We start from the raw sequence: 27,008 nt of genomic DNA on the forward strand, positions 1-27,008 counted from the left end.
TAAACAATAAAGACACAAAAAATCTTTTGGACATCAAGCATATATTTTATTCGTAAGACCAAACCCATGACATGGCAGAGTGATTTTTTTTGTCGTTTTTTTTTCAGTTTTCCCTGGAATTTTACAAGTCCTTGTTTTTAAAGATACAAGTTAGGATATGTTTGTTCTGTCACATACTGTTTTGTTCTAGGTATATGGTGAAGAATCTTGTTAATGTAATAAAAGTTTGCTTTAACTATTAATGTATGTTTCAGCGGCTATATGGGACTAGCTCATCCTCAGAGGTTGTTCTTGAGTAGCTGAGTGTCGAGAGGATTTTTAACTAAAAACAAAAAAAATCAGAAGCAAATAGATCAGAGATAGGTCACTCTGTCGGAGCTCAGAGGCGATGACTACAGTCGGTAAGGTGTAATTATAATTTTCAGCTGACTCAGTTTCTATTCAGCTCTAACAGCAGCTCAAACAGTTGTCTGGTGGTTGTGTCACACACTGATGATGTCACGGCTCACGAATGCGCCCTAAATGTGCTGCTGAAGCCTGTGTGTGCAGAGTAATGGAGTTAGCAGGAACCCAAATGCCATGTGTGACGGATACTGAGATAACATTGTGTGCTAAAACATAAGACACTTAAAGTAAAATTCTCAGAAGTAGATCACAGATATTTATGTTTTTCTTCTCTTTCAGGGGATGTTGTCTGGTTGTGATCTTTTTTTAGAATTTCTTTTAAATGTACATATTCATTTCATAACATACTTAACATAAAGGACACAGCACTATCTTTTGCTATTGTATATACATGATCTAACTGACAGCGATACATATGTAAATAACACCCTACGTCCCACCTGTCATAGCATCTTCCAATGACACTGAAATTCTGTAGATCTGAGGGGTTTGTTCTGGTGGACTGTGAGTGAAAGCAGACAAAAACAAGGCTAAAAGTGTTGGAAGGCAAAGCAGATATCTGTCATGACTGCATTGCTTTTTTAATGAACCCCGTTCTGCATAAGGTGCGTTACTGAAAGTTTAAGTTTGCTCCTTAACCCCAGAGTAGATTGTGGGAATGAATAATGCTTTAAAGCAATAAATAAAAAGGATCATGTAGCCATCTCTACATCTGTTGCAATAAAAAAGTTAAATTGAAGCCTGACCATTCAGATAACTACAAAACCTCACATGTAATGCTTTATAAAAAGTTTTTGATACCAGGACAGAGAAGAAGCAGGGCACTCTCACTGACTTCCAGTTAGAGTTTCCATCATTCAAACTGCTGAGTCAAAAGAAAAGAGAGACAACAATGTCACTGAAAACCAGAGTTAAGTCAGAGGTGTGAGAATATGGCTTTTCGAAGGACCTTTTACGCTCTTTAGCCCAGAGTCACATCAATCATAACAAAGTGTACAGAGATTTATGATTTGCACTTGAAACAGCTGAGTGATTTCCTATGAAAGCTCCCCACGGTGAAGGTCAGCGAGCAGTGTGATTTTGAGGACTGGACAAAAGAGAAACATTTCTGTCAGATCATCCAATATGCTGACAGCTGCTGCGCCTAATCCAAGCTGAATAAAATATCTGCAAGGCTAAAGACATTCAAAGGCCATGCCGAGTGACAGAAATCTCATAACACCTGCCGTTGCTCCAACTCAACAAAATCCTTTCATCGGTCTCCGCTGTGTGTTTGTTAATTAGTTTGGATGAGGCGCCTGTATGTCTACTTTCTATACATGTATTTACAACACACACTACGCAACACAGGGGTAAGCTTGGACCAAGGACGGTTCACTGTACTCTCTCTACTTTGCTCCAATGTCACTATCAGTAGAAATCAAATAAGCAGTTTGTCAATATTGAACAAATACATATTTACAATAATGAAAGGTTTGATTCCACACCATTCCCTTACTGATTGTTGAGCTGCTTGCCATTCACTAGGATATGTGTATTTCTTGGTGTCTCTGTGTGCGGTTACCCTACTAGCCATGCATTGAAAAGTGAAACAGCAGTAGTAGGTATATTGTTTGTCATTTCAAAAGAAGAACCCTTTAAATAAACAGGTGCTCAGCGTCATAGTTTTCATATCATAGAAAAAAGATAAAAGAAACAGGCAATCAATCCATCAAGATGATGGAAATAAACAAAGAGAGATGAATAAATGAAATCAGTCAAATGCCAAGCGTACTGGAGAAATGAAGATCCCAGTTGAGAGGAGTATTTTACAATGAGGGAAAAGAGCCAGATGATGGCGCCCTCTGGTGGCAAACTCTGTGACCATACACAAGCTCTGGAAGAAGGAAAGAGGTTGTCATGGCAACACTTCTTATTCCAGGTAGATGTCCTCTGTGGGGCAGGCGTACTCCAGATGTTCCTGGTAGTACTCCTGGAAGGCTCGTCTGCAGACACAGAGATGAGAGCATGACTAATGATCGACCTGCCAGCGATTATGACACAGCCTCCAATAGTAATCCTCTCTGTAGTAACAGATTTTACAGTCAGGCTCTGGCTGTTCACTAAGCAGTGGCTGCTTGCCGCAAACACAAAGACTGTTGTATTAAGCGGTCCCAGAGCACACAGACGCAGTCTTACTGAATGAGGTCATTGTCCTACGCTCTGCCTTTGCGTTTTTCCTTTTGTCCAAATTTCACAAACTGGGCACAAGAGGCTGAGGGATGAAACAGCTCTGCCATGTCCATGCTGGCTTCAGAAACAGTGAGAAATCTGTATCTTGAAGTGTTTATAGCCAGTATGGCTCAATCAGGCATGGTTAAGTTTGCAATCCATAACCAAGTCTCTAAAGAAAAAATTAAGGATGCTATGAGGAGGATCTGTTTTAATTGGACTGCCTCGCCACCTTCTGGCCCAGAGTCTCATGTGCACTGTGGTGAAGACATGACTTTTAGCAAGGCATGTGTTTGTTTTTGCTTTGTTCAAGACAACACTTTACAATGCGACATGGTAAGGTATTGATCAACAGTTACATAGCCCTGTTGTTTGAAACGTGACTACAAGCAAGTGTTGTAAGTTTATATAGTCAGAAGCTGGCTACATGTAGCGCTTCTAGCAGCCTGGTGCTATGATGTATCTGTAGGATAACGTGACAACAAGCAAACTTTGTCAGTTTGTAAGTAGTTTAGTAGCCGTCCATATGTAGCGCTACAGGCAGCCCAGTGCTGTGAGACATAACAGTAATGTGTAATCTTTGTGACCTACCAAGCTGAGCTAACGTAAATTCACTCTTTATTTTACTTACTTTATTGTTTGAACAGACCACTGCAGAATAACTACTGCATGTGGGTTGGAATGAACTTTAACACAAACAGTTTAGCCCTTTTAGCCTTTAGCTTGGGTTGTATCCCTCTCCCATTTAGCTTTCTCCTGCTCCTCTGTCCCTTTTCTGTCTGACAGTTAGGCTCCAGTGTCCACCATCACTACAAAATGAATCACAGAGGTTGTTTTCGGCACAGAAAAACACAGATCCATCTTTTCACTACCAAACTTTGTCAGCCATCGTGGTGTTGTCATACAGACTTAGACATGCCGTAAATCAATCTGGTCCTGCTCGACCTGATCGGGTCACTAAAAATTAGCATATAATAATAACATATATTGGCGCTGATAGATTTTGATTCCAGGTTATTTTATCAAACAATAAAAAGGAACTTGAAAGCTTATGTCCAGCAGTATAGTTTAAAACATGTGGCTTTAATACCATATCAATTAACTTACAGTATAGAAAACCTACATCAGAAATGTGTAAAGGTATTTTGATGTGTTTCTTCTCCTAGTTTTTCTACATGTAAGTTTTCTTTTAATGTGCTCTGTCTTTGGTAAAAGAACTTGTAATGCCTTTGGGACCTTAGACTGGTCTGAACTACAGGGTCACATTAAACTTGATGGTAATAGAAAATGTATCCCAGATAGAGTTTAGTATGGAAAATTTAATATCAGAATATGATCAGGACTCACCCAACACACTCTGCTACAGGTCGCATGGACTCCTGGGATACAAACACATGGCAAGCAAATCTGTTCAACATCGGGTGCTTGGTAATGAAGCCAAAGTAGCTGCAGAGAGAAAGAGAAAAAAAACTTGATCAAATCATTCAAATCATACACATCACACAGGTAAAAAGAGGGCAGAAAGCCTTGGTGATGTTACCAGTTGTTCCTGGGATGACATCCACAGAATGAAATGTTCTTCATTTGGAAGAAGTGACTACACCTGTCATACTGGAGAAATATGAAAACAGATGACAACAGAGTTAGTTTAAATCAGAATCTGAAACAGTTGCTCACAGATTCATTAATTCAAATTCCTTTACCTCATCGAGGGTGTCATATTCATCCTCCAGGCTCATGATCAGCTTTACTCCCTGCAAGCTGATCTCTAACTCACACAGAGAGGGAGGTCGAACATGTACCGTCCGTTTTCTTGATATCGCGATCTAACAGACAGAGAATACAACACATCAACAAAAACAAGCCAAAGTGGCAAGTATATGTATAGGAACTTCAAGTATTTTTATGCTTTTTTTGACAAAGCTGTTTACCTTCTGCATGGCAGCGCATAGGATGCCATTGCCTTGGTGATAAGGAACCTCAACAGACCCCAAAAACTGAACACTAAAAGTCTCAATCCAAGCTGGGTTTCTTTTCATTCCTGCATGATGTAGAGACACACATACAGATAATGTGATTTGTCAAACACCCAGGATGTTTGTACAGTTTTTGTGCTTCTCAACTCACCTAACAACTCTTTGGACTGGCCAATAACCTCATTGGCATAGAAAGCAGGAAAGATTCCCCTCTCCCCTGTCCGCATGTTGTAGCCTCTGTACCAGTAATCATCCTCTTCTTCCTCAACGTACAGCGGATCATCCACATCCAGCTCCAGCTCATCTGCATGTCTGGGAATAAATCTGAAAAAGAAACAGCAGTCTTGCTGAAATACTGTGTCAGTGCACAAAATCTCTTCAGCTCGGCATCTTATGAACTGCAGTTTGTTTGATTATAATGAGCTTTAAAGTTGGGAACATAATTGCTGAGAGAAAGAGAAACAGCAAGTACATAATTACATGTGCATTGCCACTGAGTGTACTCAAAGGAGGTGCATGTGGCCTTCTCTCTTGTTTTTGCACACACAGACGCAGGTGGTGGCTGATGTGATTATTACTGGCCATCCGGCAGGTCTTGAGATCAGCTGTGGGTTAGACACCTGCTCCCTCTGCAATTACTGTTTCTATATTCCTCGTTACATGACTCTGGTTGCACATTGAAAACCCCTTGGTATCATCTTTTTTTTCCAAACAAGGATTTATTCTCTGATGTGGTAGTTCATGGTGTGTGCAGTTTTCATGGTAAAGAGCATGTATCCTTGATGCTGTCTTATTACCTGTATACTGCCCTGTGTGTCTGGTCTCTCTCTTCTCCATTGATGGTGCAAGAGAAAAGCCCGAAGGATTCTGTGCCTGCATGACAAAAACACACAGCTTGAACACCCTGCAACCAAAGTAACATTTGAAGCTACAAATCCCAGATAAAACACACGGATTCCCCTCCAACTTGTGGAGCTACTTCTAATGTCAAATTCATAAAAGCAGGCCCAAATGGAAGGTAATTATATTTGTCAGGAAAGAAATGGAAAGCCTTCATGATGGGCTGTTCATTATGTAAATCACCCTTCATTTGGGAGTATGAATCTTGAAACACTGAGCACTGATTGATGTTGGAGCCCACCCATTGGTCTTGTGTGGGCACCCTGCCAAATTTAGATCACATGTTAATGTATCATTCTGACAGTGACAGGTTATGCACTAATGAGGTTCATTCATTTTTGGGCTGAAAGTAAAGCTTTTAGAAATAATGCTAGTAGGCTTTAAAGGCAGGGTCTGCATGATTTTCCTATAAAAATGTCAGGTTTTATAAGAATAATTCTGTTCATTGTCACTTCTGGGCTTCTATACATGTGTGTCAGTGCCTGTGTCTGCCTCAAACCCTCTCCTCTGCCTGTATGTTGGTGTTTTGGTTGTATCGCGATGCTTCTGGGCAAAAAGTAAGGGTGGTTACATCAGCCAATCACAGAGCACCCAGTCTGCAAGTGACTATGCATATTCATTAGCAAGTGGAAGAAGCTAACCTTCCTCAATGTAAAAACTCAATGCTGCAGGTGGTTGCTAGGCTGGTGAATGTATTCACGTAGTCACGGTTGGAGGCAATGTGTGAACTGCCGCAGGCACTCTGATCCAAGGAGGAGGAGGAGCCCAGTTTGAATTTGTGTTTATTAACAACTAACAAAAATTTCTGCAGACCCTACCTTTAACCTGTAGAGTATCCAATTTAGTTCAGCTTCCGTGAAAAGAAAAGTTTGTCACTGTTGAAAGTGTATCATTCGTTTTATTTTTTTGCTGAAGTTCAACCCTTACATACTGTTTTGGGTCAAATTTGACCCAGTATCCTAAAACTGATTTTGGAACCACCACTGTGGGTAAAGGAAAATGGTTGCTTTAGGGTATCTTGAAACTGTACAGGCCATGTTTGTGTGTACTTTTTATGGAACAGTGGTGGCAGACTTAAAGGGGGCCCAAACATGGTCATGGGAAACCGTGCTGTGAATGTAACAGTATGTAAAGGTTAATAAGAAGAATGATACCAATTTATGAATTAAATATATGAAGCAGCCATGAGCCATTTGCTTCAACTCATATAAAGACTCAAAACAGCTCAGCTGGTTCTGTCCATACAAAAGATATCAATGCTTTTTGCCTTTGTTAGTGCATTCCAGACCAATCCTGACATTTTTCCAAAGCAAATTAAGTGCTCAAGTGCTCTGAACCAAAGAGGCAAGATTTAAAGTTGTCAGATGTACTTAAGTTAGTCAGAGGTGGTATAGTTGCATCACCCTGCCTTCAGTCTTTATGCTAATGTTGGTAAAGTTACTATGTTCTCATGTTTCTTTGGTAGAAAAATCTCATCATTTAGTTGGCAAAATATGCAATGTGTGAATCTCAACCTACTAGAGGAACGGGAGGTGCTGTTGACGAACACATTAAGAAACTTCTTGGAGAATGGGAGGTCCGCTTCAGGAGAGGAATCCTCAGAAGAACTGAGAAGTTCTGGCCTCACCTCATCATCATCGTCATCATCACGACCATATCCCACCTCTCCTGTTCCCAAAGGCTCCTCATCACATAGTGTGGAGAGTTCACTGTCATCACTCAGAACAGAGGTACACCTGAGAGAACAAGACATTCAGAAGATTCGAGAAATTAAATTATAAATACTAAATATAACGTTTAAAAAAATTAGGTTTTACATGACATTTTGACTTTGTACCTTCTGAGGCTGACCAGTTCAAGTGTTGTATTCTCATCCACAACTAGTGTGTACTTCATAGAGTCATAGGCTAGTCCATCATCTTCACTGGGCTGCCTCAGAGCCAGATCTTTGTCACACAGTGGAAGGTCATTGTCTGATAAGGGACGGTCTTGGACACTGGAATCAATGGGAGGTGAACTGTCCAGCTCTAAATCACTACCTCGGTAGGACTGGTTTCTCATGCCATCCAGAAACGGGTAAGAATCTCCCTCCTCCTCTTCTTCATCATTGTCAGTGGAATAGGTGAGACTGAAGCAGCGGTTGGTCTGGGCAGTGGGTATGTCCAGTGTCAAACTGTTTTTAACTTCAGTAATACGTTCAAGAGAAGCAGAGGAGCGACCTGTTGGCCTGGGTTCAGTTTCTCGTCCCTCATCTTTGTCACTAACCACGCTTTCAGAGAGGCTTGGTGAGTCCAGATCCTTCCTCCCTTCAAGCATCATCAGGTCATTGTTGGGCTCTTCATCGTCCTCCTGTCTTCTGGTATTCTTGTATTGCTTGTCCGTGTGATTCTTCTCAGAGTCTTTAGGGGCTTTCGAGGAGCGCTCCGTGATCAGAGGACTTACGGTGTCACCAGTTGGATTGCTCATATAAAGATGGGAACTCATCACACCTTCTTTCAAAGACTCCAAACTCTTCCTATCGCCTTGCCCCATACTGTCATTTCTGTATCTTTCACTGTCCTTCTCCTCTTCATCTGATTCACCAAGCCCTGCTTTCTTCTCTTGGTCATCATCATTGAAACCATCTGCATCTCCAATGTCTGATGATGGTGAGATGGTATCCGACACAGAAACCTTTCTCTTGAAGCAGTCCTCAGGACAACTGATTGGGTATGAGCCCTCTGAAATCATCCTGTTGACGAGGTTGCTTAGAAGCCATGGTGAGTCTGAGTTCTCACTCAGCTCGTCTTCACTTTCTGATTCAGATTCACCCTCACTGGTTCCATCATATTCATCTGCACTAGGCATTAGCCTGGGTCCCACAGGCAGGTAGAAGGAGCGTTTAAAGCTTTCTAGACTGTGATCTGGTTCAATTTGCAGCACCATCTGTCTGGACAAGCTGTCTTCACATCTTTGAGCTGGAGGAAGAGTCTCATCTGGGTCTGCCTGGTGCTCATAAGATAGCTCATCGTCCACACTTTGCAGCCCCATGAGAGCTTGTTCATCATCATAGGACTCTGGGGGAAGGATGGGTGAGTCAATAGGTGATGGTGTAGCAATAGTGGGTGAGGGTAGAGGGGAAGGAGATGGAAGAGGAGAGCCTTCCTTGATTGGGTCGGGCTGACCAAGCAGAAGGGATGCTTTTAGTCCAACAATACCACTGTCCTGTTCTAATTCAGTATCTGGATCCAGTTCCTGGTCTGATGTAGGTGAGCTGGCTTCCTCGATTGAGTTTGTGAGGTGAGACGAGCGTCCGCTGCTACTGTCATCACTGGTCAGGTCCAACTCTGTCTCTGAAATGGAGGAGATCATGTTGGACACAACAGGCCCACCGCATGCAAACGCTGCCTCTATTTCCCCTTCAACGTCAGAGTCAGATCCTGGAGAACTGAGGTCCTTGTCCGGGTCCGAAGTCATGTAGCCCTGCTGGTTCATATCTGCTATCCCTGGGTCTGAGGATGGAGAGGTGGAGTCATTAGCTGCTTCCATGGCAGAAGCTGCTGAAGCACGTGATAGGTTGGGCTTGTTGAAAGCATCTGAGTTGCTGGAGGACACATAGCTGGAGAAAGAGGCAGGCTCAGAAGGTTCAATGGGCGGAAATTCAATATATGACGACTGGTTCTCCTTGCAAACCATGTCATAGGTCTCCTTACACATGAACTCCACGTCAAAGTCCTTCTCAAGCTCCTCATCAGATAAGGGTGTATCAGCACCATCATTAGCTCCCATGGGTGCAGTGGATGACAAACAGCGACTGGTTCCATCTGGGTCGAGGTCGGTTTCTGGCTCCATACCCGACTCACTGGTAATTGTGTAGGTGTCGGTGGCACGCTGGTTTGAGTGTTTGTGGTTATGGTGGCTGTTAAGGTCATGGTCCACCTCTGTGTCTGAACACTGGGAGTGCTCATCCACAGAAGGTACCCTTGTTGTCTTGATTGAAGGGTCTGCTTTTGTTTCAGTGACATTGCCGGAGCAAGGGTGAGACTTGTGTTGACCAAAAGAGCCTGTGAAGATGACAGATAAGGTGTGGGGGAAAAAAATAAAGGCCATAAGAGAAGGAAAAATACAGTCTTACAAAGAAGATTGTGAGAAGTAATATGTGAAGTGAAGAAAAAGGACCAGGTAAGAGTTGTTGTGAATGCAAAATCAGTGTAGAAAGTTAAAAATGAAAGCTGAAAAGGAGCAAAAAGGATGGTAACTGACAGGAGGTGGATGTACTAATCTTTAATAAAGGCCTGTGAGATGAGCAAGTTCAGCAATCGCTTCTTCATTAGAAACGCACCAATTTGATTCCCAAAATTAGACCGGCGCAAATTGGCCAAACTTTGCTGAACATATTTCTCTACAAATTAAATTCACATCACATTACTGCATTTCACATCACGGCACTGGACGACACTTATGTTAATGGGATGAGCTTTAAACTTGCTGGGTTGGCCTTTTTGTTACCGTATTCGGGCCTCTCCCGCCTGTTGCCCTCCATGTCGCATAAGAGTGGTCTGTGAGGGGACTGGGGGTTCCCACCCTCCCCAGCCTGTTTTTGTGGAGTACCTTTGCTCTGAGACCCTGGAGCCTGGGAAATTGGAGAGGCTGGGCATTTGCCTGTCACATGGCTACCATCCTCGAGGCATGAGTGGGTTGGAGACAGACGACCTGGAGGTACAGAGGATTAATATTTTGTTACTGACTGCAATGCCTGGAAATAATTTTTGAAACTCTTTGAAAAAACACAACTATCAGAACAACCATTTGTGGATTGATAATGTTGGACGACTTACCCTGTGAGGCTGGGTTGTGTAAAGACTCCTGCCAGCTTCCTTTCTTTGGAGACAGGCTGCTGTTGTTGTTCAATGAATCCTAAAGAGAAAAATCAAATTAGATATTAAATAAATGACAGTCCTGTCAAGAGTTACAGATACCATTCATTTGATCGACACTGCTTTGGACTCCAGACCTGCGACACAGCAGTGGTGAGGTTCAGCGTGGTCGGTCTGCTCTTGAGGGTGCCAAGAGTTGGAGAGGGAGGAGGGGAGGCTGAGGGAGATGGAGGTGCATCAGGATCAACCTCTTCATCTTCATCATCGTCATCATCCTCTTCATCGTCTTCATCATCGATCATCTCAAACTCTTGGAAGTCATCCTGGAAGGAACAGACTGGGTGGTGCAAGTCACTCTTTTCCAGAATAAGGGAGTCCTGATGCCACAAGAGACAGAGACAGAGACAGGAAAAGAGAGATTTACAATGGGGCAATCAAATGATGTCTGCAGCACATTTCAGATGATGACAACACTAATTAAACCATCTTCTAATCAAACAGCAGAGGGGGATTATCATCACACGAACTTGCTCCAGTAAAAATCTGCCGCCTCCTATTCACTGTATACTCCTCCATTTTTCATTGAAAAGCTTTGCCAAGAACAGGTCTGTCTGGGAGACGAATAGATCCAGAGAAGCACAGATGGACAGCATGCTACTCACAGTGTTCTATGATTACACAGAGGGCATTTGTTAAGCAGAGACACACACATCAAAGCACTGTAGTGGGCAACTCTGCAATTGAGTGCATATAATCAGCCAATGCATTTTGCTGACATGTGCTTTTTACGGGCTCCTGTCTTCTCTGTGAGTGTGCGTGTAAGGTTGTGTGGTTGTGTGCACCCATGAAAGCATTAACGTGTGTTTCTCCCGGAGTTCATTCGACAATCTTTTTTCATCTCTTGTAATAAAGATAAAAGTTAAAACAGTGGACATACTGAGCTTTATACAAAGTCAATTTAAAGAAAAGGATCTTGAGGATGGACTTTATAGACCACACCTACACAAATATGTTTGTGCTGCACAGCAGCTTTTTGTGTTTGCGAGACACAAGGGTAGGTGATGTTACCAGTTGTTTGATTCAGAGCACGACAATTATCCAAGCAGTCTCTCAGGCCCCTACCTACTGAAGCAGACAAAGCTGATATAGTTAATACCACCGGTCAAGTATCCCTACTTGATATAAGACAGTGGAAAAAAAAGGGTGGGTATATTGGATTTACTGTTTGGACAGCACAGCAGTTTCTGTGCGTCTGAGTGCAGGCATTTTAATGGAGGATCTCTCTCTTTCTCCCTCTCCACTCCACCACATGATTCTGCTGACGGCTGGTGCATCCACTATTTGCCTTAGAGATCACAGTCAATCCATCATTTAGGAAATACATGTTTATATGATTTTTTTTTCTTACTGACAAACACTCTGAGTAAAGTGTTGGTGATGACAAACAATCATTTTATCATTCACTCTATGCACCTTTCTTTCTTAATCTGTTATCAAGTGTCAGATCTGTCTTCCAGCACTGACCCATAATAATCCATCACTGAGGATCAGTAACAGTGGAAAAACCCTGAGATCCATCAGTGCTGCTGTAAAAATGTCACTTCTGCCCAGGAGAATAATCTGCAGTGTCAGGAGAAATCCTCCACCTGACAGACAGTTACGCAGGCTTAAAGAAAAACAGAGAACTATAAATAAGAGTTGTGTGTTGGAGAGAATCGATCCCCAGATCCCAAGGACACCCCATCCAACCCTGAGACTGTCTCATAGCTGTCTCCTTGTAGGCAGGCTTACATAAGTATGCTCTGCATGCAGGGTAGGGATTATGAATAAGTTTAACCCCTTTTTCACCCTTGGCATTGAAAAGCAAAACTGCAGTCCACTGGTATCTAATAAGGGTTGAAGTTAGAAAGATACCCTTTGTATCATTCACTGACAAAATGGAATTCAAACCAGTTCAGTTTGCTGTCTTTGGGTCATACTATGTGCCCCTTTCACAACCTCATGTCAGCCTTTTTTTTTTTTTTACTATTTATTAATGGTTTTACATGTGAAGAAATATTGAAAAATGTATTTATCCAAATGAGATAAGACTCCTTGTCTTGATGTTTGGTCCTCGTTTATGATTAAAAATTAGCTCCAGATCTGAAAATGTTTTGAGGAAACTCTTGTTGGGTTTGGGTGCGATCTAAAAAATATTTTGATTGATGGCAGAGTTTATGGTGTATAGAGTGCATCCGTTTTAACCAGAGACTGTAAAAAAAATGGAGGCAGTCTCTGTGACATCACTCCTCTTTTTCTGAAACAGAGTTTTGAAGCAAACTTTTGACCAGATATCGAAAATGGGGAGGGCTTTGAGCCTGCACACTAACAGCTGTAAGGCGCCTGCCTGTCAATCAGCTGAGCTGTGCCTCTTATTGGGCAAACTTGCTAAGTCTTAACATCTTCTAAACTTCTGTATTAGAAAAAACTTAACCCCCCATTTATTGTGTGAGAGATAAACTATTCAGACTAAAGGCACTTTTTGTACCAGGATGTAAACACATTTATATCTGCTGAGAAAATGGCTTCCTTTGGCTTGTTGTGTATGTGGTTTCCTGTACCTCTGCAGCGAGCCTGCAGTGGACACTCGGCCAACTGCAGATTCTAGCAAGTCTGCATTGCCTCATATTTTAAGCCTAGAGGTTGCCACTTGGTTTTAATTTATCACATTCACACGCCCCTGGCACTGTGACAGTCCGATTGAGATATGACAACCTCTACCACAAATACAGACTTTAAAAACCATCACTTTTGTCATCTTTCTTAACTCTTGATAAGCTGATTGGCTAATTTTCTTATTCATTGAACATGCACAAAGAATCAAAGGATTTAAGAATTACATTATTCCACACATTTAACTACTTTAAAAACAGTAGTTTTCAAATAATTTTGTAAGAGTCATGTGTTGAATAATGAAAATCAAAGTATTTTTTCTGTTTAAAAGTCTCTTCATCAGACCACTATCTACTATCTGCTCAATAGCAGTTCAGTTAGGCAGTGTCCACAGTGTCTACAGACGGAGAAAGCTGGGTCAAGTTGAGCTAAAATCCAAAGGTTTTCATGTTGTGAAGCTGGCTTCCTTTTAGGCTGGCTGGATGATTATTTCAACTCTTATTCAATGACCTCTTTGAGTTTTGGCACTAAACAATCTGAATGATAATTTCATAATGTGGTTTGATAAATGGCTGCCATTATTTTCCAAAGACATTTAAGATCCTCAGCGAAGAGATTATGACTGCGGACACATTTTGAACGATACTAAAACATTGTCTCATCCAAAGACAGAAGCCATGCTGGAACTAGTACATGGCGCGTGCAGTGCACTATACAAACTTTTTATGCAGTCTATGGTTATTTCGTCCTGTCTATCTCGATATATTTTAGATGTTAAACTTCAGATGGAACCATCAGATCATCACACAGTAAAGAAACATGTCATGACACATCATCTCTAAACACTGGCTCAAATATTTATGACTGATCCTTGTATTGTGCAAAATCCATTTAATCTGTTGGTTTTACAACACAAATACACACATTCAAAGTGGAAACTGATTAAATGAGTTCATCCTGGATTCCATCAGATTGTTTTATCAATTTTACTTCTGTTTGGCCAAATACAGTACAACTATTTTTTCCATGAAGGGGAAATATTCAACCTACAGCAGCCCCTGCATTTGCTACTAACTCCATGTTAACAGTTAAAGCTTTAAAGTTTTACTCTGTGTTGTCAAATAAAAAAAGATGTAGAGTAAAGGAAAACTAGGAAATTAATTCATCAGTGAAAAACAATTTCCTGCAGTATCACTCCCATGACTTATTTGCAGCAGCAGTGCTGGCTATTAATTCAATAACTTTCATGTATTCACCAACACTCCCCATTATATCAGTCTCACTGAGGCAGTGACCGTTTCCTTTTGCAGAGAAAACACATAGGATATTCTGATTTTATATGAGTGAGCACAGAGGCCAAAGCAGCAAACTGACTTTCTGATCTCCAGAATGCTTTTTTTAACACTTTAGAGTCTTTTTTTGAAAAAAAAAAAACAGACTCCAGAAAATGTATCTACCGACATATTCAGAGAGTTTTTAGCTCATGTGTTGCTCATACAAAAATATACCCAAAAAATACAACTTACCATCTACAACACATGCATTTTCTAAACGTAGCTTCCCTGCTCATAAACTACTGACTTTGCAGTGTTTCTCAAGCTATCCAGTTCGTTTGTTTTGTTTGTGACATATGACACCATAAAGTCTCTTAATGTGGGTACATATGTACCCCCTACAGCCCATTTACTAAATATAGTGTGTAATCTGGATGAATTTTGAGTAGAAATCATGACAGATGTTTCATAGCCCACCAACAGAGGAGACCACCCAGTGAGTGATGGCCTCCATCTATCAGCCAAACTCTTAATTTCTGCATTTTAAAACTCAGGCAGCACCAAAGCTGGGGCACCGACACCGTTGCTCTGTCACATGCTGAATTATGCATGTGCTCATGGTGTTCAGTCAGGGCTCTGGAGAGGCAGAGATGGATGTTAAAGAGACAGGAAGTGAAGAATCTGGGTAGAAAGCAGCAAGTGTGTGTGTGTGTGTCTGTGTTTGTGTGTGTGTGCATAAAGACTTCAGGATGTAAAAGAGAGGGTCTTTTTTAGTTGCAGCCCCCCTCTCGTTTAGATTCTGTGTTAGAAAATTAAAGGTCAAGAAAAAAAAATCCCATGGTTGAAAACACACTGACAGACCTAACCCCTGGTGGCTCCTGCAGATAATAGGAGAGAACAGCCTGAGCATTCAGCTAGCAATTACCATCCCCCAGGCAGAAAATCAGACATTGATGTTGGACCTTTAATTGCCTCCTTTCAGCTCCAGATGACAGCTGAGCTACTTTAAAGCATTATATGTCTATTTGTTTTGTTCACATGTTTGAGTGTGTGCTCCAATCACATGGGCTAAGTACTGATCTAAAGGGTTATGCAGATTAAGACCTGAACCCCATAACCAATTGGAATTAATCAGAGCTGGGGATTGGGGCCAGTGGATAATCTCACTGTTTAGATTGGCTGTTCCTCTTTAAACATCAAAGACCTGCTGCCCAGTATGACAGATTCATTGTGACATAATAACCAAAAGCCTCTTTCTTCATCAGCAGATCTCACTGCACGGCGGACTGCTGATGATGAAGATGAGCTGACAGAGCATCAAGCATCCTCCTGATGCAGGCAAAATCAAACACCATGTGAAAGACACTGTCCATGAAAATGTGTGTCTAGCCTTTCTGTCACTGTTATCTAAACGTACACTTACGCACACACACACAAGCACACACAGAGGGCAACGAAGCGTGTGTCCTCTCCCTCCCATGTCAGCAAGATTACTTCCTCTTGGCAATGATGAACCCTAACAAGGCCCAACACTATCCCTGCCCTGTGCTGCCTTGTTTGTGAAGTGAGCAGTCTGGGTCTCCGCTGATGTGTGTGTGTGTGTGTGTGTGTGTGTGTGTGTGTGTGTGTGTGTGTGTGTGTGTGTGTGTGTGTGTGTGTGTGTGTGTGTGTGTGTGTGTGTGTGTGTGTGTTAGAGAAAGAGGACACTGATGCTTGGTTTGCTACTGTATCACCCCTCTCCCTCTGGAGAGTTCTTCCAGTGCTACGTAAAAACAGCCTTTTTACAGAAGAGCTTTGCTAGCCATCCATAATGTGTTTTGTTGTTGGATTAGAGCGGAGGAGGCAAAATATCAAGCGCAGATTTATGCCTAGAGCTTAACCCTCTGAAGCAAGCATCCCTGAGCTAAATCCCCTTCACCAGTCACCTCAGCACAGAGGGAGTAAGAGGGAACAGACAGACAGTCAGTCAGACAGACAGACAGGGAAAGCTCTGAGCAGGAGGGGGAGAAAAGGAAGGAGGGAATTTGAGCTCTGTCTCCCAGCAACACTCTGCATCGCAGGGAAGGGAGACACATGGGAGGGAGGAGTGGAGGGAGGAGGGGAGGGAAGTTGTCTCTGCATAGCAGCAAACTGCACTGGGTCACCCACCCTCTGCTGCAGCCGTGGCTCCACGCCACCAGCATAAAACATTTACATCCCAGAGGATAGAATAATATGGACAGGAAGAGAGAGAGAGATCGTATGAGATAATAATTCTGAAACTGTGTAATTAAGGTCTAAGCTCCTCGGACATGTGGGCTGATACGGCTGGTGACTCAATAATTTGCATATCTCTTGAAAATGATGCTCAGCTGAAGTGTTAATCAGTATTTCCTTTGTATGCCAAGGAGTTTTCGTGAATGTGTGCTGATACGCATTGTGATCTGTACGATCATCAGAGCACTTTAAGCCATGCACGTTCTCAGCTTGTCACCTCTATCACACAAATGCATGTCTGAGACTTGATGCAACACTGATATGCTATGGAGAGGTTTATATAACACTGTCGTATGCAAATGAGCAGTTCCCAGCAACAAACAGCTATACAAACCAGGTCATCCTCCACCTTTCTGTCTTCCTGTCACCTCCAGTGCTTCATTTCCTCCTCACTACATCTTGTTTGAAGTTACACATTTTGCTCTTTTGCTTTACGCTTTGCCTTTTTTTTCTGCATTGTGTTTCAAAAGCAACCAGAGAAAACCAACAACAGACACATGAGCTATCAGTTTCTAAGACTGTTATTAAAAAAGTGTCTGCTTTAAACAAAGACAGACATGTTACAGTAACAATTTTGACTTTGTGTTTTTACAAAATACTAAGAACACACAAAAAAAGAATAGGAAAAGGTTAAAAAACGAGCTCTCACCTTCTCATATGGATCAGAGTCATAATTGAGTCCAATCCCACAGTCATCTGTGATCTCAGAGAGATCTTCATCATCAAACTCCTCCAGGCTGATGTCGTGGGCTGGCCTGGAAACAAGAGAGACACAGTATATTTACTACATTCTGTGATGGAAGAAAATTGATATTTCTATCTGCATTATGCTTCTATTAAAGAGTGAAATTTCTCAGCGATGTATACGTATGTTGTTTAGGGATGCACCACTCCAGCTTTTCTGGTCCTCATGCTGGAACCGATACGGATACTTGGGCTTTGGGTATTGACCCATAATGATACTGATCCGATACCAGTGTTAAAATAATGACCTGCATGCTCTACTGAGATAAGATTTGTAATGTTCTGAGTAAGGACAAAAATTAGTATATGGGATTACTGAAGTTAATATTTGTTTAAACTATGAGTTTTTAAATGTTTAACAGCAGCTTGGTTAAAATAATGCTTCAAAACTTACAGAAATGACTAATTAATTGTCCAATGTTGGCATTGAAAGATTTTCTGAGACTGAATTCCTTGAGGATGTCATTGATCAAAAGGTAACATGGAAACAACACATTGAATACATTAAACGGAAAATCTCAAAATCACTTGCAATCCTGTATAAATCTAAAAATGTATTAAATCCCAAGGCCTTGCATTTGATTTACCACTCATTGATTGTTCCCTATATGACTTACTGTGCTGAATTGTGGGGATCCACCTTTAAAATCACCATAAACTGAAAAAAAGATGTTTTCGTATTATCAATAAGGCTGACAATTATGTTCACACGGTTTCATTATTTCTAAATTCACATGTTGTGAAATTTTCTGATCCGTTTTATTATCAAATAATACAAATTATGTTCAGAACAAAATCAAAAATGCTCCCTGACTCAATACAAAGGTAATTTTTAATTCAAGACAGTCCATATAATCTCAGAGGTGTTTGCAAATTTACTGTACAAAAACTAAAAAAAAGGTATGAAAACAAGATGTATCTCCATTATTGGAGTTAAATTCTGGGATGATGCCAGCATAAGTTTAAAAACGTGTCATTCTGTTTTGGATTTTAAGAAAATGGTTTGTAAAGCTATTTTTGAAGCTTATTAGTGTGATTAATTATCTGTGTTGTTGGTTCTTTGGTTTTCTGGAGGTTGGTAGCTTACAAAGTTGATAACATAGGATAGGCCTTTATAAGCAGTCTGCTTCTGCCTATGCATTTCAGTCATTATTCAACACATGACTCTTGATTCTCTTATTCTGTGTGAAATGTCAATATTGTGTACAATATTTGGTGTTGACATGACTGAATAAAAATGAAAAATGAAATGTTATACCCTGTAGACTAAATCACAGTTCAGCCTTAGTGTCAAGCTCAGACCGATCCTTTCCCACTGATACCCGATCCAGCTCTGATGGGCTGGATCTGGTCAATACCCAATACTAGGAACGGGTATCGGTGCATCCCTAATGTTGTTGGGGAAACCTGCATTAACTTATTGCCTGGTATGGTCCATCTGTGAGGCCTTAAGTCTTTTTTACTCTGCCCTCTATTCCCTTTTAACAATCCAAACCTTGAAGAGGGTTAAACATTCCACTAATGCAGAGCTTAAACACATTAAGACATTCCTGGTTAAGTTAGCTGAATCTTATCCTGAAGTATTTTTGAGCTTTAGCTTTCAAACAGGGATGAAAATGATTCAGTGGCCTTTTCCTCTTATGCTCAGAGTTTCTGAAATTCTATTTACGGCAATAGCGCTCTCCAGCAGAGAGGGTGTATATGTCTCCGTAATGAGCCGTAGCATTGCAACTTTTCTTGATTAGACTCCATCTCATCTTTGCCCCATTAGTTTCAGCAGGCTCTGAGTTCTACAACAATGTGATGAAGGAAATGCTGCATTGCAGTTTCCTACTTAGAAAAGGGCATCACACATATTACGTATGGGTGCAAGCTTACATCACATGGTCATATAGGGTTAGGAATACACAAAGTCACCAGGTCCAGTGAGAAAATCAGGACAGGCTGCACATAAAAGTGAAACAAAGGGGGGTCATAAAGAAGTCACAGTAATGTGAGTGCCCCCCTGCTACTGTTCTGCTTTTACAGGCAAAAAGGTGCTTTCTACAAAATGCACTACTGCTGATCATGGAGGAGATATGAAAGGTTAATAAAGATACTACGGTCAATGCAGGAAGACTTAAGTCCATCTCTGTAGTTCAGCCAAAGCAAAAGAAATATGAGGGGTAAAAATAGGTGAAACAGCTAAATAAGTCTATTCAGCTCTGATCCAGCACATACCTATTTTAAAAGTTAATTCATAAAGGTATCCCTTGCTGTTTTGGTCTATGTGTGAAGATTTTCTTACAAAAATACAAATTGTATATTCCCAGTAGATATTTAGAAAACTCAAAATGAGTATCCGAAGAAACACCGCCACCTCCATTTATTGTACAAAACTGAAGCCAAAATACCTGTTCCTCACATATTGCGCTGGTTTCAGACTTTGGAGCCAGAGTTTGCATAAAAGAGACCAACTCCCTGTGCTGTAGTTTAAATGTCCTGTCCCCTCTGTTGACCAAAAACACTAATTTAACCAAATTATTATGCAACACAGATCCCTCTGGTCTGCACAGTTTACAGCCTCTTGTGTTGGTTTGGAGTGGGCACAGTCATGATCATGAAGTTCAATAAATTCTCCACTCAGAACAGTCAATCATGGTGTTACACCACTTTCAAACCATAAAGAAATAAACTTTATTTAGGGGGGAAAAATGTTTTCATTTTATATCTGTACCCATATCTTATCCCTTTATATGGAGGAGATGGGCTTACTGATCCATACAGCAGACAGACATTAGGGGAGCCCCAAATGATTTTCATTTGAGAAACTTTCACATCAACCATCATTTTATAGAACAAATATGAAATACAAAGTACCCCATAGAGATGTATAAATTGTACAGGTGTGTTTATATAAAAGCTGTAAACTAGCAGCTCTGCAAGGCTGCGATGGGACCCTTGCTACCACCGTATTGATTGGCTTACCACACACCTTGCGTTAAAAAGGGCCTGAGCATCTAGGAACTGTGCTTTCAGAAAAGCCTAAAAATTTTGTGGGGAAAAAATGATTTCTTTCAAGAAAAGATGAAACATGAGAATTGCTTTTCAAGGTTTGTGAATGATCATATCTGTGTAATGGCAATGGGAGGAAAAAGAAGAGAGCTGCTCTTAAGCCCCATCAAGATAAGTGCGCTAACTCTGCCAACGTGTAGCCACCAGCCAGAACTACTCTGATCTGAAACTGTTACATCATCTTCTCAAAATTCAACAAAAGGCACTAACCAACAGACGACTGCATACTCTCTTGCTTTCTCCTTTTTTTCCTCTCCAGATCAGTGTTCTGTCCAGACCCCCCACTTTGGAGCCATCAGCAGTGAAAACCCCCCCACAGTTTTTCCAGCTGCTGTTTGACAGGCTCTGCAAAACCTGTTGGTAGACTTGATGGTGTTGCACTTAATCCTGTAGTCACAGGATTTTTGCTGCAAAACCTCTTATATGTCACTCTCTTTCTGGCACATTTGCAGGAAAAGAGTCTTCCCAAAGGGCTAACAGCTAATATAGGCTAAATATGATAGCTAGAAGTTTGTCATCAGGGATTACACGTTGTAAATACTTTGGATTTAGAGTTTTAGCCTCAGTACAGGTACACTCCTCAGCATTTTGGCCACTCTGAAGGATCAACTACTGGAATCCTTAAAACACAGATCTTAACTCTACACACACAAACATATATAAGCCCTGTGGAAAAAAAATGAGGATAGTAAAGCCACTAAAGATAACCACTATCTCTGACACTTAATTATAAACACATTGAACCCTTAGCAAACCTCCACCTACACTGCAATTACACAGCTGCCTTCCAAAGCAGAAAGAATTTAAGACACTGACATTAGAGACAAACCCACCACACAAACAATGTAGAGCAGTAAAGGACAAAACTTTCCTTGTTATTTTATTAATGTATGTTGTATATAATATAGGAGATGTATTGATCTTTCACTGTTTACAGAATAGCCTGCACTGACTCAAAGGCACTGATGTTTAAACCATCCTGGGCCTTTGCAACTCAGCTGGTAGAGAAACTCCCAACACAGAAACATGATGGCTCTAACCCTTTGAATGGCAAGGTTTTAAGGTATTGTAGACACAATCTTCAATCGAGTTGGGTTGATAACATGATATCTCATACCTCCATACTAAGGGCACTTCAACAAATCCTCCTACTCAGAGATCTGAGTCCAGGGTCTAGTTGGGGGAGGATAGGAGGGCAGTAAGCTCCGGGCAAGGTCATGCAGAATTTAGTCAGCAAATTAGCATGATCTTCTAGTTGATTATGATTTTGCAGGAAGCAAGTAGCAGGATGCAAGGACAAGGGAAGACAATGTTTGTTCTGGTTCGCAGTTATTGTCAACAGCAGCTGTAAACAATTACCAGCAGCTTGACTGGGTCACTTGTATGGAGGATTATAATAATCTGGGTATGGCAGAGTGACAGGGTAAAAAAACAGATCAAAACATGTACAGAGTAAGACACAGTGCATCTAATTATTCTTAGTTTATAACAACAGGACAACATGAGCTCAAAGGTTAAATACAATATTTATCTGGAGTAGAAACCTTTTTAATGTGTGGAGAAACATACACCAGCTGAACTACAGCAAGTACAATAAAGGTCCAACTTTGAGCTGTATTACAGTCAAGTGTTCCCCATCTCCACTTCCTTCTGCTGACATTTTCCTTGCATGTTACTGGAATTACATAATACAAAATATATCTGCTAAATCTTCCTTAGAGAGAAAAATGACATCTCTGTGAAAATGCAACTGAGGCAGATCCCTTCCCACCCACTTATAATTAACCTCGAGCTTCTCTGTGTCCCTGCAGTCCATGTGTGTCTAATTGCTTCCCTCAACTACTGGTCATTTCAAATAACCTATAATCATTGGACACAAAGCAACATATGATTAAACCTCTTATCAGACTGTGACAATAAGTTATATAGGATCAAACTGTAAAACTCCTTTCCATAGCCAATCATTCCCTGATTAAATGCTGAGCAGTTGGAGTGAATCCAAACTCAGTTGGCCAAATCAAGGTAAATTAGGATAAACTATATCATATATCAGTTGGACCATATTGTTTGTTTACATCTTTCAAATGTATTACAGTTGCACAATGCACTACAGAGTATGCAGTAGGGCACATCAGCTTCCCTTTTATACTAGTAACAGAAACACAAGTCTACGGTTGATGATGAAAATGATCCAAACAATGATTTCAGTGAGTTTGTGACCAAGTCTCATCTCCAGTGGATGACTTGTTAATTTAAGCCTCAAGTGTTCATAGCCACAGTTCCTCATGCAGCCACTTGAGGCTAGCTCAATAAGCAAGTCCCCATAGACTGTATAAAACATGGAAGTAGTCTCCGCGTCACCCGTCTGTTCCTGAGTCCGTGAAATTAAGTCAATCCGTGGACGCAGCCACAATGGTTATGACGCCGCCTGTGAGCTTCCTTTCGAGCAGCTACAAGGCGCCCGTCAGTCACATGACCTGAGCTGTGTCTCTGACTGGACAATCAAACGATCCTAATAACTTCTAAACTGCAGAGTTGAAAAAATTCACTCACCAACTGTGTGTGCAGATAGCGAAATGAGGGTTTGAACCAGTCTATAAATATTCTTTTTATTGCTGTAAAAGTTTTTTTTTTGCTGGGTGTGTGCATGACATCCGTACATGCCAGCATCAAGCTCTTTTAGCACTTCCACATAGGCTTCATTTTTGTACACTAGTTGTTGCTCCTTGGTCCCCATATTACAAATAATAACTTCACTTTTTGCTTTTGTTCAAAGCAGTGTACAACAACAAGCAGTTGGGGGGTATGGTGAGTTGCATCAAATGCTTTGTGGCAGAACTGATCATGTTTACAGCCTGATACAGCTGCTTTCAGCTGCTCACTGGAAAATCCCAGACTAATTCAGTCACTGAACCTCACAGAAGTATTTGAGATTTTAGTGCTTTTTATGTGTCTTCTTACAACAAATATTCAATGAATAGCATATTTTATTATGTATGTAGCATTCAAATGTGTTGCCTGAGAAGTCTGCTCTCCAGGGGTGAGGATTACTGTTCTGGTGTTTCCAAGGGGCAACATCTAGTTAGTAAAAGTGTTGCTGTTCATCGAGAATCTGCTTGAGGCTGGCTGCAGAAAGACCGGAAGTCATGTACACACCCAGCCATAAAAACTGACTTACAGTATTAAAAACCATATTTACAGCACGGTTCAAAAAATAGCTTGGGTCTAAAACGCTGATTTCCCTATCGGCACACACTGTACAGTGAGTGATTTTTTTTTTTTTTCAAATCAGTGGTTTAGAAGTTATTAGGATCGTTTGATTGTCTAATCAGAGACACAGCTCAGGTCATGTGACTGATGAGCGCCCTGAAGCTGTTCGAGGCCTGCGTCATAACAAATGTGGCTGCATCCGTGGATTGGCTTCATTTCAAGTGTCAGGAACAAACGGGTGACGTTGCAGAGGCTATGTCCATGTTTTATACAGTCTATGGGTGTTTCCCACAGAGCAGAGGACAGGCTGTGATGATCAGAAGATCAGCTCTGTTAAGCTGCAGTTTGTTTAGTGTATCTCTTCCTCCAGAAATTTCTGTGGGTGAGCAGCAAACCTGCTGCATGCTACACCCTCTCAAAGCTTTTTTATGAATGTAAATAAACCACCCAGGTCAGCTAACACCCAAATTTTATGATTAAATCCATCACCCCTGTAGGCTAAAGCAACCTACACTTGCTGTTTAGTCTTCATAACTTTGCTTTCCTCCAACTCCTCTCCAGAACTACCTTCAACTCCAAACATGACATCCAATATGAAAACAAAAGATAAAATATATGATAATGCAAGGCTTTAAAATGATGGGCAAAAACATTGTTTAAATAGGATTATGGATTAAGTCTCTTTCACATTTGAAATGATGAGGTACTGATGCCGGGTACCTGGCAGTTGATATCGGTACCAATTTTGGTACTTTTGTGCGTTTATGTGGTAATAAATATTTATTTGTTTAATAATAAAATCGCACATTTTAACATGTTTATTTCTGAGTATATGAATTTGTAATGCTGTATTCATGTCCAGCCTACTCTTCCACTCCCTTACAGTCAAGATGTGTTTAGGTGCCGAAACATGGTGCCTTTTGATTTTGTGTGAATTGGTACTACAGACAAAATTTGGTCAGTGCCCTTGAAAGTACCTAATTCAGTACCCATCCCATATATAAGTGTGAGGGAATAGAGAGCATCCTGTAAGGATGCAAACACAGAAAGACTCATTTCCCATCCGTCAAAATCATTCAAGCAGGAAATGAGGTCGCCAATGAGCTTTTCAGCCATTAAAATCTTCAGGGAAGCTACATTTGTATGTCTAGGTGTGCGTGTGCGTGTGCGTGTGCGTGTGCGTGTGTGCGTGTGTGTGTGTGTGTGTGTGTGTGTGTGTGTGTGTGTGTGTGTGTGTGTGTGTGGAAAAACACCACACCAGTGTCTTGTATCCAAGGCAGCTGTCGCCACCACACCAGCAGAATTAGATCCTGTTCTATGGTTTCTGGAAGGTGGTAAAAAGTGCTGGAGACATTGGGAATAGAAACAATATAATCAGGAGCAGTAGAGATGGGGAGGAAATGGAAAAATGACGGTCAAAGGGCTTCCCAAATGGAAAAACTGAAATAAAAAGTGAAATGGAATAGAAAAAAGCCTTTGCTCACTTAAAGGCAAAAAAAAACATTTTCTTTACAGCCAAGATGAGTGATGCAGTAGATTTCATGTAAGGCCTGACCAGCAGAAGCATATTATGTTTTATTATTACATGGTCATGAAAGTAATTACAACACATATCCAAAATTAGTTTTATTTACGGTCTTTCTCCCATCCCATTCCCCTATAGTGGGGTGTAATTTGACTACTCAAACTTAACTCAAACAGTAGAAATGTTGCAGAATGAACCATCCAAAGTAAAGCTGATGGTGTCATGTTTTATTTTTTAAATGCTGTAGCTCCACAAACAACCTTACACAGTCTTGGTCTGTATTAGGATGGAGGCAGAAGACTAAACAAGGAATACCAGTAATCTAAATAAAAGAGACACAGTTGTCTTGCTCCAAAACACTTGATACAAACTAAATTAAATAAGCCTCTATTGATGGACTTCTGTATTTTGTTAATCCCTTTTCTTTCATTCATTATTCCTTCACTCACAGCATCTATTGCTCCCCATTCTGCCGTGTCTTGCCTCCATTTTGTTTGTGTGCTCATCTCCTTAGAGCTCTCCAGTGGCTCAGCTCTGCCTACCACAACAGAGTGTGGCCCCATTTCCCCTAAACTGCAAAACCCTAGAAATACATGTCAGTAAAAAGCTGCCAGGACAGGAAAAAACTCACAAAGACTGACTCCAGAAGTTACCCTAAAACACAAAATGCACACCCGCACTTCATCATCTCATTGATAAGATCAACTATCTTATCAGTCCTTTATTCTATTCTGGGCCTTTCAAGCATTTCCTTGATGTTTTCTGCAGACCATAATCTGTTTAATTTTAGTTTCAGATTCTACGTCTCACAGCGAGAGGCAGCCACCACTGCAGAGCATTAAAGCAGCATTCTAGTGAGCATGCAGTCTCCATCACACCAAGTTCTGTTTCTTGCTGCTTATTCAACACAGCACCATGAAGCCCTTTGTATGTGGTTCACTAAGATTGAAGCAGAAGCTTTAACCTGGGAAAAAAAAGTCCTTATCCTTACAGCATCTCTATAACTATGCACGAAAAGAGCTTTGAATCCCATCCGCCTCTATCTTTTTCCTGCTGAGCAAAAAGGGAATACAACCGCAAGAAAACAAGTCAGCACAAAATTACCATTCACTGATGCTGCTTGTGTTGCTGCACTCGTCACACCCTGATCCACAGCCACTGCTCACGTTTTGATACCATCTCTGTGTGTCTTCAGATCTGACTGCTACTTTTTGTTTTCTCCTTTCCATCATAGGTTTGAATAATCTTTCCAGCCCACGTTGGATCTAACAGTTATTAGATCTTTGTGATCTTTTATATGCTGACGTTTCCAACCCAAGAATAGACAAACCAGCTCAATCATCTTTTCTTGATGTATCTAAACAGGGTTTATCTTCACACGTCACTCAGCCTCCTCACTGATTAAAGGTGAGGAATTATCATGGTAAACTTAAAGATATAAGGCTCAATGTTCTGTCTCTGAATAGGGGATGTTTTGTCTAGTTATTAAAACATAATTAGCCAGGAAGCACAACTGATATTTTGAAATCTGATTTCCAAAAGGGGCCTGGCCAAAGTAGCATTTGTGAAATGGTGCTGTTTCTCTTTTGGTTTAGGACTTTAAGTTGGAAAAGATGATGTGTAACTCAGGCCCTGACCCTTTCTCTGTTCCATGGCTGAAAAAATAGCTGAGAAAATGTTTGATCAATTAGACATTATTTTTTTTTAAATCATGTCATGTCATGTCCCTGATCTAGTGTCAATAAAAGCTAATCTTTAAATTTTTCCGTTGACACTGATTAAAACAAAGTTAAACAAAATTTGTGTCCATACTCTTAAATCACAATTATAGAACCAGAAACACACACGTACATTCTCTGCACACAGCACTCAACCTAAAATGCTTTTTGTACCTGAGAAAGCAGAATGGCAGATGTCTGTATCAAAAAAAAGAAATGAGACAAAA

The 27,008-nt window shown here is 40.9% G+C and overlaps 1 protein-coding gene across 2 annotated transcripts in view; it reads right to left on the minus strand.

Moving 5' to 3' along the window:
- Window positions 1-24: 24 nt before the first annotated feature.
- Window positions 25-27,008, minus strand: part of mapk8ip2 (mitogen-activated protein kinase 8 interacting protein 2) — a 31,251-nt gene continuing 4,267 nt past the window's right edge. The window contains exons 2-14 of one of the 2 annotated variants that reach the window (XM_074677285.1): window positions 17,180-17,285; window positions 10,486-10,725; window positions 10,310-10,388; window positions 10,083-10,184; window positions 7,330-9,535; window positions 7,011-7,228; window positions 5,390-5,465; window positions 4,744-4,916; window positions 4,548-4,657; window positions 4,320-4,442; window positions 4,157-4,227; window positions 3,964-4,062; window positions 25-2,390 (exon numbers count right to left, since the gene is read on the minus strand). In XM_074677285.1, coding sequence (XP_074533386.1) covers window positions 2,318-2,390; window positions 3,964-4,062; window positions 4,157-4,227; window positions 4,320-4,442; window positions 4,548-4,657; window positions 4,744-4,916; window positions 5,390-5,465; window positions 7,011-7,228; window positions 7,330-9,535; window positions 10,083-10,184; window positions 10,310-10,388; window positions 10,486-10,725; window positions 17,180-17,285 — 3,676 coding nt within the window. In that variant the 3' untranslated portion in view covers window positions 25-2,317. Of the gene's footprint in view, window positions 2,391-3,963; window positions 4,063-4,156; window positions 4,228-4,319; window positions 4,443-4,547; window positions 4,658-4,743; window positions 4,917-5,389; window positions 5,466-7,010; window positions 7,229-7,329; window positions 9,536-9,980; window positions 10,185-10,309; window positions 10,389-10,485; window positions 10,726-17,179; window positions 17,286-27,008 lie in introns of both variants that reach the window. The other variant, XM_074677284.1, reaches the window with a different exon arrangement.

This window comes from Halichoeres trimaculatus, unplaced genomic scaffold (assembly GCF_033239565.1).
Source record: "Halichoeres trimaculatus isolate MK-OKI-2021-1 unplaced genomic scaffold, fHalTri1.1 fHalTri1_scaffold_10, whole genome shotgun sequence".
In the NCBI taxonomy this organism is placed as follows: domain Eukaryota; kingdom Metazoa; phylum Chordata; class Actinopteri; order Labriformes; family Labridae; genus Halichoeres; species Halichoeres trimaculatus.